At 42.7% G+C, this 14,519-nt stretch overlaps 3 protein-coding genes across 7 annotated transcripts; 2 read left to right on the top strand and 1 right to left on the bottom strand.

The window, feature by feature from the left end:
• The first annotated feature begins 238 nt into the window (after nucleotides 1-238).
• Nucleotides 239-5,945, top strand: bicdl2 (BICD family like cargo adaptor 2). 4 transcript variants are annotated; one of them, XM_053441576.1, is made up of 11 exons: nucleotides 244-394; nucleotides 820-989; nucleotides 1,077-1,539; nucleotides 2,374-2,589; nucleotides 2,842-2,958; nucleotides 3,654-3,800; nucleotides 3,982-4,128; nucleotides 4,379-4,453; nucleotides 5,165-5,247; nucleotides 5,351-5,465; nucleotides 5,553-5,945. In XM_053441576.1, the coding sequence occupies exons 3-11, from the start codon at nucleotides 1,294-1,296 to the stop codon at nucleotides 5,718-5,720; spliced, it is 1,314 nt and encodes a 437-aa protein (XP_053297551.1). In that variant the 5' UTR covers nucleotides 244-394; nucleotides 820-989; nucleotides 1,077-1,293; the 3' UTR covers nucleotides 5,721-5,945. The 4 variants fall into 4 exon arrangements, with proteins under 4 accessions (XP_053297550.1, XP_053297554.1, XP_053297551.1 ...); XM_053441575.1 differs by lacking the exon at nucleotides 820-989 and having other exon boundaries at nucleotides 239-394; XM_053441577.1 differs by lacking the exon at nucleotides 820-989 and having other exon boundaries at nucleotides 263-394; nucleotides 1,058-1,539.
• A 608-nt stretch (nucleotides 5,946-6,553) lies between these two features.
• On the bottom strand, nucleotides 6,554-10,936 carry si:dkey-71l1.1 (uncharacterized protein LOC569883 homolog). 2 transcript variants are annotated; one of them, XM_053441580.1, is made up of 10 exons: nucleotides 10,776-10,936; nucleotides 10,059-10,258; nucleotides 9,542-9,609; nucleotides 9,334-9,426; nucleotides 9,095-9,196; nucleotides 8,843-8,948; nucleotides 8,062-8,184; nucleotides 7,867-7,943; nucleotides 7,688-7,790; nucleotides 6,554-7,605 (listed from the first exon to the last, which is right to left on the bottom strand). In XM_053441580.1, the coding sequence occupies exons 2-10, from the start codon at nucleotides 10,240-10,242 to the stop codon at nucleotides 7,466-7,468; spliced, it is 996 nt and encodes a 331-aa protein (XP_053297555.1). In that variant the 5' UTR covers nucleotides 10,243-10,258; nucleotides 10,776-10,936; the 3' UTR covers nucleotides 6,554-7,465. The 2 variants fall into 2 exon arrangements, with proteins under 2 accessions (XP_053297555.1, XP_053297556.1); XM_053441581.1 differs by having other exon boundaries at nucleotides 10,786-10,936.
• A 112-nt stretch (nucleotides 10,937-11,048) lies between these two features.
• fdxacb1 (ferredoxin-fold anticodon binding domain containing 1) lies at nucleotides 11,049-14,451 on the top strand. Its single transcript, XM_053441574.1, has 6 exons — nucleotides 11,049-11,364; nucleotides 11,489-11,671; nucleotides 11,765-11,921; nucleotides 12,378-12,581; nucleotides 12,705-12,863; nucleotides 12,965-14,451. The coding sequence occupies exons 2-6, from the start codon at nucleotides 11,494-11,496 to the stop codon at nucleotides 14,208-14,210; spliced, it is 1,944 nt and encodes a 647-aa protein (XP_053297549.1). The 5' UTR covers nucleotides 11,049-11,364; nucleotides 11,489-11,493; the 3' UTR covers nucleotides 14,211-14,451.
• The last annotated feature ends 68 nt before the right edge of the window (nucleotides 14,452-14,519 follow it).

Genomic DNA, 14,519 nt, shown 5'->3' with positions numbered 1-14,519 from the left:
CCTATCCTCCCCCTCACCCCACCTCCACCCTGTTTTATCCCCCTCTCAAACTGCATCATGTCGGACTTTCCAACAACACATTCCTCAGAGTTAATTTACTGTATGTTTCCCCCGACCTTATTCAACCACTAGGTGTCAGAGCAATGGCTAATTTACTCTGTTCCACTTCTTCCCTGCTCACTGATTATTCCTCCCTCTGCTCGCTCCCTTTACCTTTACTTTAGAGGTGGAGCCACTGGCTGTATTTACATGCTGTATGTTTCCACTGCCAAGGAAACTAGCTGAGCCTCTCTTGTACAAACACACCCACACTCACAGACACACACACACAGACGCACACTCACCAAACAGGAAGACTGTACCTGTTTACTGCGCGTTGGCTGGGAACTGGCAGGTAAGACAGCTTTAACATTTGTTCTTTAATCATGTGAGTTACAATTTATTATTTCATTTCAGATGATGAAAACATGCTAATTATAACTGGAGTAAGAACAAGTTCATTATTTTGTTTTCATAATGATTTTAAGTTGGTTGACAGCACGGTTACATGGGGTGTTACCATAACAGGTGAGGACACATATGGGGACATCAGGCGTCAAGACAGAAATGACTGAGGTGAAACTGAGGAGACTTCAGAATGAAATTCTATTTAAAGAGAATAATGACAGGAAACTATACAACCTGGTACTAACTTCTCATGGAGACTTACTATTGACTTAGAAGGTAGATGTGGTGGTCATTACATCTAAGTGATTTGGTTAATATTGACTATTTTAGAGACTGTAATGACAAGAGTTAATTACTTTGTTGTATTTGTAGGAAACTGTGGAGCACAATGCCTTTGGAATTTAGGGAGGGGGCCAAACACAACAGAGGAGCTGGTATTTCGGTCAAAGTAACAAAAGCGCCCCTCAGACAAAAGACCTCCTTAAAAGCCATGTGTGATTGTATTACTAGAAAACCACTCGTATGGTTTTCACATCATCCTGGTACATGTCCTGATTTTCACTGCTAAATTTGACAAATATGTCTATTGTGCTCTTCTGTGTTACTGAAGGTCTTTCCTTTGCCCACAGAGTTATCTGTGAAGACAGAGATTTGATTGCCACCAGCATCAGGACCATTGGCATCCCAGTGAGGGAGTTTGCCTGAGACATATTGGACTACACAATTGGATTCCTGACTGTACACAAACAAAGATCATGGCTGCCTTCTTGCCACCTGTATGAGTGGATTACAAGAACTGGGATGATGCTTTTCTAACCGAGACCTACAAACCTGCAACTGTTAACAATGTTCACCCCGCGGAAAAGCAGTCTGCCCTCCCCCAGCATGGAGGACTCCTTCTTCCCTCTGTCCTCATCTTCCTCAATGTCTCTCTCCTTTGCTCTCCCTTCGTCTACCTCCTCTCCTGGATGTCTCGATGGCACAGGTGAGATAGAGACAGATCTGATCCTGGCTGCGGAGCTGGGACAGGCCTTGCTGGAGAAGAATGAGGAGCTGGCTGCCTCTCTGGAGCAGAGGGAGAGGGAGCTGGAGGTAAGGATGAGGCGGCTATAATCAAGTTTTCTAACATAAAAAAAAACATAGGAAGGTGGGAACTGCAAACTTTTACCAACAAGCAAATCACACCTTAGTGACTCGAGTCTGCAGTGGAATATTTGTGTGGAATTTATTTATTTATTTCTCTAAAATTAACTCACCTCATTCCATTTTATATTAATTCCATCTAATGCACTCAAATAGGTTTAAAAAACATAGAATATTAAACTAATATAAAAAAAACATTACATCTTTCAAATGCATTTTACCTTAGTTTACTTTACGCTACTTTTGTTTTTGCAAATTACGCAGAAAATATATCGGAATAAGGACTATAGCTAATGAGGAGAAACATTATTAGTTATTGCAACAGTTTTGAACGCTTGTTTATTCTTTAAATTTTTTTCTGAGTAAAAGATTGACACATTCATATACATTTATTGCTTTGTCAGTGTTAAGCTGCCACTATGATACGCCTATTATAATGAGTCAATATAACCTGTGACAGTAGGAAACCAGATATCAATTATAACATTATTGTTGGCTGGATTCCATTGAGCTGTCTCAGTTTCAGGGACATGTCATTGTGTTTTCAGACTCACTCTCATAGCTTCCTGTAATGCAGAATAGAACAGAGCCTTGGGCACTCAAAATGTAATACTTGTGCTTTCCCTAAGCCAAGAGTAACCTGCCTATAGAAACCAGCATATGTTACTATTTTACTTCATATTCAAAGCAACAAGAAGGCAGAAATAAAATGATCCATCTATTTCAGTATCTGATATTTTCATGGTGCCTCAAAGTCAGTTCATGTTGCGTTCACTGTCTCAGGTTTTACAGCAGGAGAAGCATGTTCTTCAGAGGAGGCTGGAGATGAATGAAATGGACTCTGGACAGAAAGAGGCAGAACTGACGGCGGATTTGTTCTCCCTGAGGGCCGAGGTGGAGCGCCATCACAGCCATGGAAGAGACCGCAGGAAGGACGACAGCGAGCAACTGACTCAGTTGTCCAATCACAACCAGCGATTGGTGGAGCAGCTGGCAGAGGTCAGTTTGAGGGTAGCCTTGATACCTGCCTAAGAGAGACGTCATGATTCTGTTGTAATGCAGTTAGAATGAAGAGAATCTAGGTGTATGTGTATGGTGTGTCTGTGTGTGGGAAGTGTCTGCGTCGCTGTGGTGTCACGTCACACTCTCACAGGCGAGAACAATGCAGACAAGCAGGTTTTGGGAGTCCTCTCTTTGTCACTCGTTGAATAACAGCCTTTTTTAAAACCTTTCCATCTCCCTCCCATCCAGGCTGTAACACTGGAGCATTCCTTGCGGATTGAGCTTCGTTCCCTCAGGGAAGAGATGGAAGAATCGTCTTTCAGCAGAAATATCAGCTTCTCACAGATACAGAATATTCAAGCAGAGGTATACTTGACATTTCAAACTAGCAGCGTTTTGTAGGGACCATGCACCTGTTTGTAATATATGGCTTGTTATGAAAGAAAACCAAGTAATTATGTTTCTCAAAATGCAAAGATTTTTGCTTTGACGTCTCAAGCTTCTTGATGGTTTGGGTGGCTTCATTCTGACGTGAGTGCATACCTCTGCCATAGCCTAACAGTCCCTTCAAATTCATCAAGCTGCATCAAACTCCCAGATATCAGTCCTCTTAATGTGCCTAATTTTATTTTCTTCATGACCCATGAATTATTCCCTGATGGGAAACCAATGAAAATCTCAAAGAACGCACCATGTCGCAATGTTAAGAGAGTGATTTGCGGCCTTGTTAAGATCTGTGCCAAAATGTAATGGGCTGTTTCTTTGCCAAAGTCCCATCCTTCCACAAAGTTTCATCGAAATCCGTTAAATAATCCTTGCAAAAAGCACCCCTATCAAAAAGAAAGGAACGGGGCGAGGATATAAAAGCACAATATTGAGTAAATGCCTTAAGATTTTACAGACACATTACTCACTATGCAAGTGTGTATATGTCAAAGCTTCGAATATGTTAATTTAAATTATATTTGAATGTTGATCAGAAGCACAATCCTACAGCCAGTGCCTGTCTCATGAGTGCCAAGTCTCCTATCTCCATCCATGTTTCCCTCCCTCCTGCACAGAATCGAGTTTTGCTGGAGCGGCTGTCGTACATGGAGGCACAACTCAAAGCCTCGCAGGAGGACGGCGACAGACTCCGAGTGGAGAGAGAGGGACAGAGAGAGAGAATGTCTGACCTGCAGATGAAACTGAAGGACAAAGAATCAGAGGTGAGGATCAGTCACTGAGGTGTTGCACTGAAACACAAAGCTGAGGGAGCAGGGAGAGAACCGTGTGTTGCAGGAGGTGTCACTCACCACTAACAGAATAAGACACTAACACGACTAGCTGTCAGCTCTTGATTCGTCTGGCTGTGTCTCACTGCATGTGTGTTTGTGTGTCTACATGTAGATAGAGCAGGAGCAGGGAGTGGTGTTTGAGTTGCGTACATTGAATCGCTCTCTGCAGCAAAAAGCTCTGGGCCTGGGAGAGGACAGCTTCCTGGACAGTGCTCACACACAACCTCTGTCTCTGCTTAGTGAGATTCAGCAATCACAGGTACTCACAAAAGAGAGACACACAAACAACACACCGGCATCTGCACAATAACTGCATCGTCTTACTTGTGCACTAACTCTGACCCTGTACTCACATCCGCACTTAACTACTTTGATACTGAACTGCTTTTTTGTCATTGCATCATTACATGTCTTTTTTTTTTTTTTAAATCATGCATCAAAAGCACAAAAAGCTACTAATATATGTTGTGACCGCTGTGAACCTTCTGTCTGTTTCTCCTGTTGTTCAGGCTAAAGATGCTCTTCTAGCTCATTCCACAGTCCTCCAAGCAAGAGACGAAGAGATACAGACACTCAAAGAGGAGGTCTGTCGAACTGTACACACACACACACACTCACACACACACACAATGTAAAATGGTGATTGACTGAGTGGAGGAAACAAAATGAGTTGTTGCTGGTTTCCATTTAAGTGGGTTATGAATACCTGTGAAAAGTGAAATCTTCGCTACCAAATGTTACAATAGAAACTAGAAGGCAGTCAGTAGAGCGGTATACAGGCCCAACAGTGACCTAATATTCAAACGAGCTTTTAGCTAAGGCCACATTTCGTTATCTTAAAGCTACACATTCATTATCAAACTGAGTCTGAAAAAAGCATAGCCCTCCATGGAACCGCATTTAAATCCACTAGATCCCGATTTTGGTGGGATTTGCACCATATTGCACAAACACACATATTAGTCCTATACATATTCCTTATTTTCTTCATAAAGATCCATGAAATATTTTCTGGGAAATTGCTGAAAAGTTAAAGAAAAAGCTGTGGTCCACTATCAAGTGAACTTACAAACACTGATAATAGACTTTTCAGTTCTTGTGTCCAGTACTCAAGAAGATATATGCATGTTTGTAGATTTTGGAGCAGCGAATAAGAAGTGAATTGTCTTCATCAAACAACAAAGCAGTTTTCAAAGGAGATTATTTTAAAGGGTGTCTTGGAGCTTAGGAGCTGAAAAAGGAAAAATATAATATTATGATGACTTTTTTATTCCTTATTCTTTCCCACTCTGCAGCTACAGTCCCAGCGAGAAGAGCTGGAGACTTTGATGGAAGAAGTCAAGCAGTTCGGAGGCAGTAAAGAAAAGCCGAGCTACAGGTGATGATACAGAGCATCACATGTGTTGATTTGATATGAACTGATTGCATTAGAAACCACAGTGACGTATGTTTAACTAATTCCCATGGTCATCAATGTTCAGTTCCTTGGAGAGTGAGTTGGCCACAGTGCGCCAGGAGAAAGAATCGCTTACTCAGCAGCTTCTCAACACCATCAAACACAAGGTGGCGCTGTCTCAGGAGCTGGAAGCCTGGCAGGTGTGTCTTTGTTCATGGATCCAAAATTCTAATTGATGATTTTTGGCAAACACATTGAGGTTGATCTTCTTTTCTGCCTTGTTGCAGGAGGACATGCGGTTGGTGATCAGTCAGCAGGTGCAGCAACAGGAGGAGACGAGAGAGAAGGACAAAGAGCAGGAGAGAGAAAAGACAGTGGGACTCCAACGAAGCAAATCCCTGAGAGTGAAGGGAGAGGCAGGGAAGAGATTCTTCTCCTTTTTCAAAGACAAATAACTGCCAGCAGTTTAAACGGACTGAGAATCAGCTTTTATTTCTGCCACTGGAAGCTGATGTCACCACATGTGCTGTTATCAGAATCAACAAGTCAAATGTTTACAGACCTTACATATGAATATATTTGTATATACAGTAGATGGATGTACAGTAATATCACTTTTTTTTAATCATTTTTGTATTAAAAGGTTTTAAAAGCCCACTTACGAATAATGGGTTTTACAATATTGTGGTTGCTTTGCAGTTTTAATCATGTATTTTCTAAATGTCTGGTTTAGTTCTAATAGAGAAAATGTTGTATCATATTTGTATGTTAAGCACGGGGAAGCACAAGTTTGACAAAAAGATCCATCCATCCATTATCTACCTGGAGTCAATCCCAGCTGACAATGAGCAAGCGGGGAACACCCTGGACAAGTCGCCAGCATATCACAGGGACAGTCTTCAAATTACCCAACCCCAATCTGCATGTCTTTAGATTGTATGAGGGTGGCAGTCCCTGGCGAAACCCATGCAGAAGAGTGGAGAACATGCCAACTCCAAACTAGAATTCAAACCAAGGACAAAACAATAGGTTGAAGGCGGCTTAGAAGCTCAGTTAAGAATTATGTCTTAATTATGTTAAGAAAGTTTTCTGTTAGTTTGTCACTTAGAACAAACCCCATCAAGACACATGTATTTATTGGTCCAGTTAATACAGTATAAAGAACTGCTGATAGCGGCTTTAAAACTCAATGAATGTGCAGCACTATACGTACAGAACTACAATATGTTGAAGAAAAAACAGTTTAACTATAATAGAAATAACATCTTTATTAAATGAAGCCCAAAAATACAGTCATTCCCCTCCAACTCTCTCCGTGCCTATAATACATTATGTATAAATGATACATTAAAAACATTGAGTTTTTTAAATAGGAATGGAAATGCCCAGAAGCAGCGTGGGTAGTGCAGGTTGCATACAGGTCAGTGTTTCCACATGACCTTCATCTATACACATACAGTAGAGTTCTGGTTCAATGGAGTCACAGAGCACAGTTGCTCACACAACCCTCACCTGGGGTTAACATGATGCGCAGCACAACGGTTCAATTGTTCCTGTGGGGAGCACTCACACACTTTTATACCCTGGCAAAGAAGGAAGAATGGCAATTGCACAGAATCAAACTGATGGATGATGGGGAAGATTATGTATTGCTCTTACATACCACAATAATGTGCTGGAGAAATGTGTCAACATCCAAGTCGGGTATACACAAACCATAGTTAATGGTCAAAGACATAAAAACATACATAGCTTTGAATGCAATCTTTAAACATATATTTTCTTTATGTCTAGCTACAGTATAAAATGGTATTTTATTTTCAGTTGAAAGTACAGTATGTCTCTTTTCCTTTCTGTTTCCATTGTCCACATTGTCCAGTCTGGTTTCAGGGAGAGATGAAAACTCATCTCAAGTCACATATGTGGAGCACCTCAAATGTTAATCAAGTGTAATCCTCTTGTCACGATCAGAGAACATCATCACCATTTCAAGAGGTAGGTTGCAAGATTAGATGCATCGTTTTACGGAAACACTTTGGGCTTCAACGGCCAAAAAAAATCCACAATACTCTGCTGGTTCCAAGTGTTTTACCAAAGCAGATAAAACTTTGAAGGTTGGGTTATTGAGAAGCCTCTCGAACGGGTCCCTGGACGGTCCTCCCCATGTTGGGCAGTATAACCAGCAGGGGTTAGTGGAGGATTATCCCACATTGACACCGAGCCCCACTTGTAGCTTGTCACCTCTGTGATTTACAAAGGCACCCATGATCAAGGTGGCAGGGAGCGGGGTCAGGCGCTTCTCCAACACGCCTCCTATTATACACCGACTGTTTATCATACCTGGATACACACACACAGGAAAAATGTCTGTGTATGTTTTCAAAATTATTTTCTTTAAACATGACATCAGAAAGAAAGTTACCTCGAAACACCATGTTGGCCTCTGGGAGTTCCATCTGATACCCAAATGAGGCTGTGGTCTCTTGTGTCCTGGTACTGGCTTCAAACTCCACTCCCACTTGGATCTGGTGAACATGCAAAATCATTTTTGCAAAATGCAGCATATGTTGTATTTATACACTCTGGTGGTAATTGCTGTACCTGTTTGTTAGCTCTGTGATAGTAGCTGGCGTGGGCACCTCCTTTTCCCGCATTCAGTGTCGCCACCCAGTTTGGTCCTGCGTCAAGAGGAAGAAACATGCTGCTGCTCGATGAATCAGAAAAGTTCAGAGAATGAGCCATCTAAATGAAGTCATACGCCTAAAAGTGGATTCACAAATAAAAATAAATTCTCACGAGAGTACTGTCCAGCCAAAGTGAGAATTCCTCCTTCCTCCGATCTGCCGCGATGGTAGACCAGCTCTCCTCCCAACACCAGCCCAGAAGACACACTCTGCAGGAAGTGTGCCACAAGGATAACTGTAGCAGAGTAACACACAGATACATCGCAGACACAGAGTAGATTAGATTAGGTAAAGTGGTACCATAAATCAGTTTGAAGGCAGATAGGAAGGACTAGAGCCCGACTGATCTGGATTTCTGGGGACCAATACCGAGATTAGGGTGTAAAAAGATTTCATGATCGATATATCAGCTGATAAGTTTATACATTTTTTAAATGTTGCCAATGATTCCTTAGATGTGATTATCAAACCCTCATGAGAGAGAAATGTAATTGAGGTTGGGATATTTCATAGTCTAACCATATACTTCATTATAAAGGATTCTAAATATAACGAAAACACCAGTACAACCAAAAAATGTAGAGCTTGAATTAAGAAAATAAATGTACTTTTCTTGTAAAATTTAAATGATAAATGCACATCTTTTCTGCATTGTTTGTTTGTGCAAGCTATCATAATTCATATATGCCAACTAATAAATATGTCAGGCTCCACTGAGTTTTAAAAGCTAATATCAACATATCATATCAGGAGAAACAATATAATTTCCTCAAACCTATCAGCCAACATTGATATGCAAATGTTTGTCTTCAAACAATTGCAGGTGCAAAATAATTGAGCAATTACTGTAATGCTCAGGTGAGGCTCTAAATGTTCCACGTGTCATTTATCACCTGACTCTCTGAGGACATCCGGGTTGGCTACTGTCACAGCGGCAGTGAAGTCATTCCCTCTGTACTCGGTCTCAAACTGCCACGTTACAAATTGGGACTGCTGAGTCTATAACACAAGAGTTTGACTGTTGAGATGTTTTTCAGCAAAGCGCATGAACTTAGTGTAAAATAACTGACTTTTTTTAGACATGGAGAGTGAATGTGCTTTGTGATAGATACATATGTGGAAAGAGTTGGACATTTGGACCTCACCTGGAAGACGGACCTGGCTCGTACGCGCTCAGTGAGATGCACGAGAGCGTGAGCGTTCAGGCTACCTGAAGAGTCCACCTCACCGATCAGTGCTGGGGCATCCTGAAATGTGAGGAGGTATCAGTGTGCAACCCGACAACTCATAAAGGAAGAAGTTCTTTCTTCTCCAATATAGAAGCTAAAAACATGACTGATAAAACCGCAGTAAAATATTTATCATCTGATGACCCGTGCTTGACCTTGTCTTTGCTGTAATCATCAGACTGCAGATGCTCCACGTGGAACCGATAGTGCGAAGGACTAACAGCACTGAGATGCAGAGTGTGACTGGCCTGGACACAAACATACACAAAGTAAACATCGGGTATTACAACATTTATACTCGTTACGTCTTTACCTGCAACAAATGGTTTGCATGTAAATGAATGTCACATGATGAAGAGTCACCTTGAAGAAGCTGCTCAGAGTTTTATTAATGATCATCTTAACTCCTTCAATTTGTTGAGGAAAAACATCTGAGAAGAAAAGGAGAATGATTTTATTCTTTGATTTTTTAACTAGGTTAGGGTTTTAATCATAGGTTTGTGGTACAAATACATACAGGTACAGGTACTGTTATCTTCTGATTATTCTGCACTTATAATGGTGATTGATTTTAGTAAGACTTTACAAATTCTTTGGCTGGTGCAGCATTATTATAACAAAACTGACATTTACACAGCTACAGCTGAATTTCTTTTACTTTTTACACATTATTTTAGGAGCATAAAGTGCATGTACACTTTTGCGATAGATGTAAATATATTCTATATTAAGGGGCAATTATATTTGAATAGCTTTTGACACATCTGGCAGCCTATGAACCATCAAAAAAGATGTTGACCTTCTGCATCGAGTGTTCAGTTTTGGGACTCTGTTTTTCAAGTGTACATATCACACCTCATGCAGTTTATCCAAGATGTACCTTTGCAGCTTCTGTGGAGAGAGTGAAAGCTGCCTGGGTTGGGCAGGCGGCCATCTCTCTTTTCCCAGCGCGGTGGACTGTCCCAGTGAGCAGGATGTGTGTCCCAGCGAGGAGGAGGGGGGTCCGTGGAGAAAGGCCAGTTCTGATGGCCCGGACCACAGGTCAAAGCCAGGACGCTGCCCATGTGGGTGTAACACTTCCTACATCACACAAAAAAATACACAAAGGACAGTTTTAAGATGACCGTCTGCAATTGGATCTTCCAGACTCTGTCCCTGCATGAAGAGAACAGAGGTCGAGCATAAAGCATGTAAAACAGAACAGAAAATCCAGTTTCTCCTTGGCTAGTTGTGGTTTTACTCAAGCCTGACATCTTACACACAATATATATATTGAACGCAGACAGTTTAATATATATAAATAACCTGGGTATATAGGTATAGTTATGAATAGCATATGTACAGGTCTGTTGCTGCACCAACATATACACCTAGAGACAGCTACTCATAAGTTAATGACATCCTCAAGGATGCAAAGAAAATGTAATATTCAAACATAATATTTGTAATTGGTCTGCATTAGATTTGAAGCTTGATTAACAGAGATAGTCGCTACACTGCATCATGTCAGGCTGTCTGTTGTTTTCATGTGCAGGTGCAGCAACATCCGTTAGCTAGTATGACCTTAGCAACAGCAAAATCACATGCATGTACGCACACGTTGCTACCTACGTCCGATGCGATCAAAACGCCTCAGAATTCCGGGAGGAACTGATCGCTGCACATCAGATAAACTGTCAGCCGCACGTTCTTCTTCAATAAACCCTTTAGTAAACGATGGCAGGTGATGCTGGGATGAAGTGATGCTGTGAGTGGGGCTCCCTCCTCCAGATGTGACGCTCCACCCTGCATCACGTCCCCCCGGAAACACGAGTGAAACAAACACTCAGATTTTCCTGCGCTTATTTATCAACTCATTTATAATATGTTAAAGAGATGCGTATAAAACAAATTCACTTACGTGGCTTTTAACGTGAAATGCGTTTGTTTGTATTTGGGACAGGTGCATGTTTGTGAGCCCGGGCGAGCACCGCAACGTTCCTCGCGTGTTGTTTCATCCCGGACGAATGAGTGTGAGACACAGCGACCAACGCCACCGTGTCCAGGTGAGAGTCACGTCTCATGTTCCGCAGCGGAGCAGAGGAGAGGATCAACATCTCTAATCGACCTCACCCTCCGTGTCTATGAGCCGAGACAGTCACTGACACCACACCCGGACATATCGTTAATAAGCCTTTACTGCGTCGGTGAGGGAGATTGACGCCCACTGTCCCATCTTTCCTCATTTCTCTCTCAGAGCCGCTGAAGGAGAAGCACGTTTTTGGTTGTTTTTATTATTACAGGGAGTTTTCTCCCCATCTCTATTCGCAGTGGACATGTCTCCTTCACGGTCCATTCTTCTGGTGGGAGAAGGGAACTTCTCGTTCTCTGCGTCCATGAGTCAGAGCCACGCTGACACGGACACCGGCGTCACGGCCACTTGTCTGCAGCGCGAGGACGAGGCACTGCGGCATGAAGGTGCAGCCGCTAACGTCCGGATCATCGAGGACTCCGGTACACGCCTGTTGCTGCTTGGACGCGTTCGTTCATTCCACTGGCTGCACTTCTTGTCTTTTCTAACTCGAGTGGTGTGATTGTGTTGCTCAGGTGGAACCGTGCTCTTCGGGGTGGACTGCACGAAGCTGGGGGAATGCGCCTCCCTGCAGGGCCGCGTGTTTGACCGTGTGCTCTTCAACTTCCCCCACAGAGGCAGAAAGAGCGGGGTCAAAAAGAACCGAGAACTCCTGAGAAACTTCTTCCTCAGGTATAACTGCATCATGCCTCAGGACTCAGTCCTTTCAAAGGACCTTTACACTGTCTGTTAAAAAAACAAACAATATACAATATTCTATTGCTTTTTTTGATTGAAAAGTATCAATACCAAGTTTTGACAACTATTAGGATTCAAAACTTTACTGTGCAATAATGCAGGCATAAAGGAAATGTGTCTTTCACTAGAGTATGGCACGCAAAAGAAAAGAAAACGTCAGGAATAAAGTTTCAGAACAATGAGAAGTCATTTTAAATTATTTAAAAAGTTACCTGTGTTAAATATTAGATCATAAATATGAAGTACTGTATGCCTGCTAAGCTGAAAGTAAAACATATGTGGAATATAGATAAATAAATAGATTAATTGAAAAAATATGACTGAGGGCTGTTGATGTCCGAATTGTCTCCGTACTTTTATGAACTGATAAAAGTTGTTACGTTCCTCCAGTTGTGTTCAGGTGTTGGCTGAAGACGGCGAGGTTCATGTTGCCCTGTGTAACGGACAGGGCGGCACACCAGCGGACCAGCCGAGGCGGGAGTGGCACAACAGTTGGCAGGTGGCTGCCATGGCAGCAGAAGCACACCTAATCCTAAGTGACATCCGTCCTTTTGACAGTGAGAAACACCAGAGCTACAAATGCACTGGATACAGGTAAGCAGTAAAGTTGAGTGTTGCAGTGTACAAATAGAAACAGCCCTTTGTGTGTGTGCGCGCGCGTGTTTGATGTGTGTTTGCATACTCAGATCATCTAATGAGGATGTTGGTGTCGTGCAGGAGCCAGGATAAAGGCTTTCATGTGGCGAAAGCTTTGCTGCATGTGTTTACTCACAGCCTCCCTTACGTCTCTGCTGGGATGCTGAAGGTGGAGGAGGTGGTTGAAGGGGATAAAGTCCACTATAACATGCCAGCTGAACTCAGTGATTATATGTTCAGGTACAGTATAGCAAAAGCACTCATGCTGTTTGCGTACAAAAGCACACCAACGCAAAGAAAGTGACATAACCACATGCTCACTCTCTTCTCCCTTTCATCAGAGGATTTCTCTGCTCGGATTCCGTCCACCCGGTCAGATTGGTGCAAGATTTTCTTCTCGAAGGACTGACGGAGAAGTGGCCAGTCTCCATGATGACAGAGACGGTTCCTTTTCTCATCCAGGCCAAACAGCTGCAGACTAGCTGCCGTGATATAGACGGTTCACACTGCTACTCGATCCACCTACTTCGGAAAGACACCGACATTCCTATCTCTGCAGACAAGGAAAAAGATCCGTCGACGTGTTCCGACAGTCAAGGAGGCACAGACACACAAGATACTCTAGTGTCCGCCCCCTCTGTCACCTCAGAGAAGAAGAGGAGTAAAGGTGCTGAGTGTTTAAGGTCTGCATGTGATCATGATGTGGATCCTGAAGGCGAAAATGGTCCTTATATGCTGCGCCCATCCCTGCTCCCTCACGTAGAGGAGATTCTGACTAAAAAAGAAAAGTTGATTAACAACGCAGGGAATGATAGGGAAACAAAGTCGAACAGTAAAAGTGTTGAAGGAAATAAGCAGGAGGAGCCCTGTGGTGTCTCTAATGGTGTAAATAGCTTGTTATTTGGCATTAGCGGCCTGGTGTTCAGGAACGTCCCCATCAACCTCTGGGCCCTGCCTGTTTTTCACGAGCTTCTCTTCAGAGGCGTTTTCCCATCGGATTGTGAGCCAATCAGATCTCTTGGACAAAGGCTAGAAACACTGCTCGCACCGTATGGGGTCTCTCTGATAACAGAGGAGGGAGGTCTGCGCCTGATGGCACAACCAATGGGTTTGGTTGGTAAGGCGTTTGCATGCAATGCAGATGACAACACAAGTCATGTCAGCTTTACTTTGTCCCTAAATTTGGACCTTCTGGCCGTGCTTCTGTTTTCCCTTCCCGACTGGCGGCTGCTGTGGTCACATGACCAACGCCTCATGAAACAATTTGGACCTCGCACGCCACCTGGGACATCCTTCCAGACATTTTCCCTTTTCCCCGAGCACTACAACTTTGACATCAGCTTCTGGACGGGGCCGACATGGGAAGAGAAGAAGTTCCATGCCGTAGTCAGAGAGGCCAGTCAGGGAACTGTGGAGCAAGTTAAACTCATTGACACGTTCTCTCATCCCGACCTGAGCCAGACCAGTTACTGCTACAGACTCATCTACCACACACACACACATGCTCTATCTCACACACAAGCCCTAATGTTTCACAAACACTTGGAGTCTTTACTTTTATCTCGGCTGAAAGTCACCATCAGGTAGTTACATATCAGTAGGATGAGCAGGGATTTGATCTCTTATTTTTATTATTAGTAGAGATATTATCATTACTGGTCCATGTCTGTCTATGACTGCTACTACAGATATAAACATCTAATCCACAAAACTGAGAATGTTGTTTACAATAGCTGAGGCATTGATGATGGTATTTGAAAGTGATTGGAATTCTACGTTTCTGTGTTTGTGTAAATTATCGTACAATAAACCAGTAATTTATCATGAACGTGTGGTCCGTCAAGAATCATTGTTAAAATGTCATTTATTTGATCACCGAACATTAAATAAAAGGTT

Source organism: Pleuronectes platessa, chromosome 15 (assembly GCF_947347685.1).
Source record: "Pleuronectes platessa chromosome 15, fPlePla1.1, whole genome shotgun sequence".
Taxonomy (NCBI): domain Eukaryota; kingdom Metazoa; phylum Chordata; class Actinopteri; order Pleuronectiformes; family Pleuronectidae; genus Pleuronectes; species Pleuronectes platessa.
Note: the sequence above shows the minus strand (reverse complement) of the source record. Positions and strands in the feature narration are given on the sequence as shown.

Bases quoted from the DNA above. Each gene is read 5' to 3' on its own strand.
- si:dkey-71l1.1 (XM_053441580.1), bottom strand. From the start codon at position 10,242: ATGGGCAGCGTCCTGGCTTTGACCTGTGGTCCGGGCCATCAGAACTGG. The intron at 9,610-10,058 runs GTACATCTTGGA...TTTTCTTCTCAG, and splicing joins TCTCCACAGAAGCTGCAAAG to ATGTTTTTCCTCAACAAATT. The intron at 8,949-9,094 runs GTGAGGTCCAAA...CTTGTGTTATAG, and splicing joins GAGCCAGGTCCGTCTTCCAG to ACTCAGCAGTCCCAATTTGT.
- bicdl2 (XM_053441575.1), top strand. From the start codon at position 1,294: ATGTTCACCCCGCGGAAAAGCAGTCTGCCCTCCCCCAGCATGGAGGAC. The intron at 2,959-3,653 runs GTATACTTGACA...CCTCCTGCACAG, and splicing joins TACAGAATATTCAAGCAGAG to AATCGAGTTTTGCTGGAGCG. The intron at 3,801-3,981 runs GTGAGGATCAGT...GTCTACATGTAG, and splicing joins TGAAGGACAAAGAATCAGAG to ATAGAGCAGGAGCAGGGAGT.
- fdxacb1 (XM_053441574.1), top strand. From the start codon at position 11,494: ATGTCTCCTTCACGGTCCATTCTTCTGGTGGGAGAAGGGAACTTCTCG. The intron at 11,922-12,377 runs GTATAACTGCAT...ACGTTCCTCCAG, and splicing joins CTGAGAAACTTCTTCCTCAG to TTGTGTTCAGGTGTTGGCTG. The intron at 12,582-12,704 runs GTAAGCAGTAAA...GGTGTCGTGCAG, and splicing joins TACAAATGCACTGGATACAG to GAGCCAGGATAAAGGCTTTC.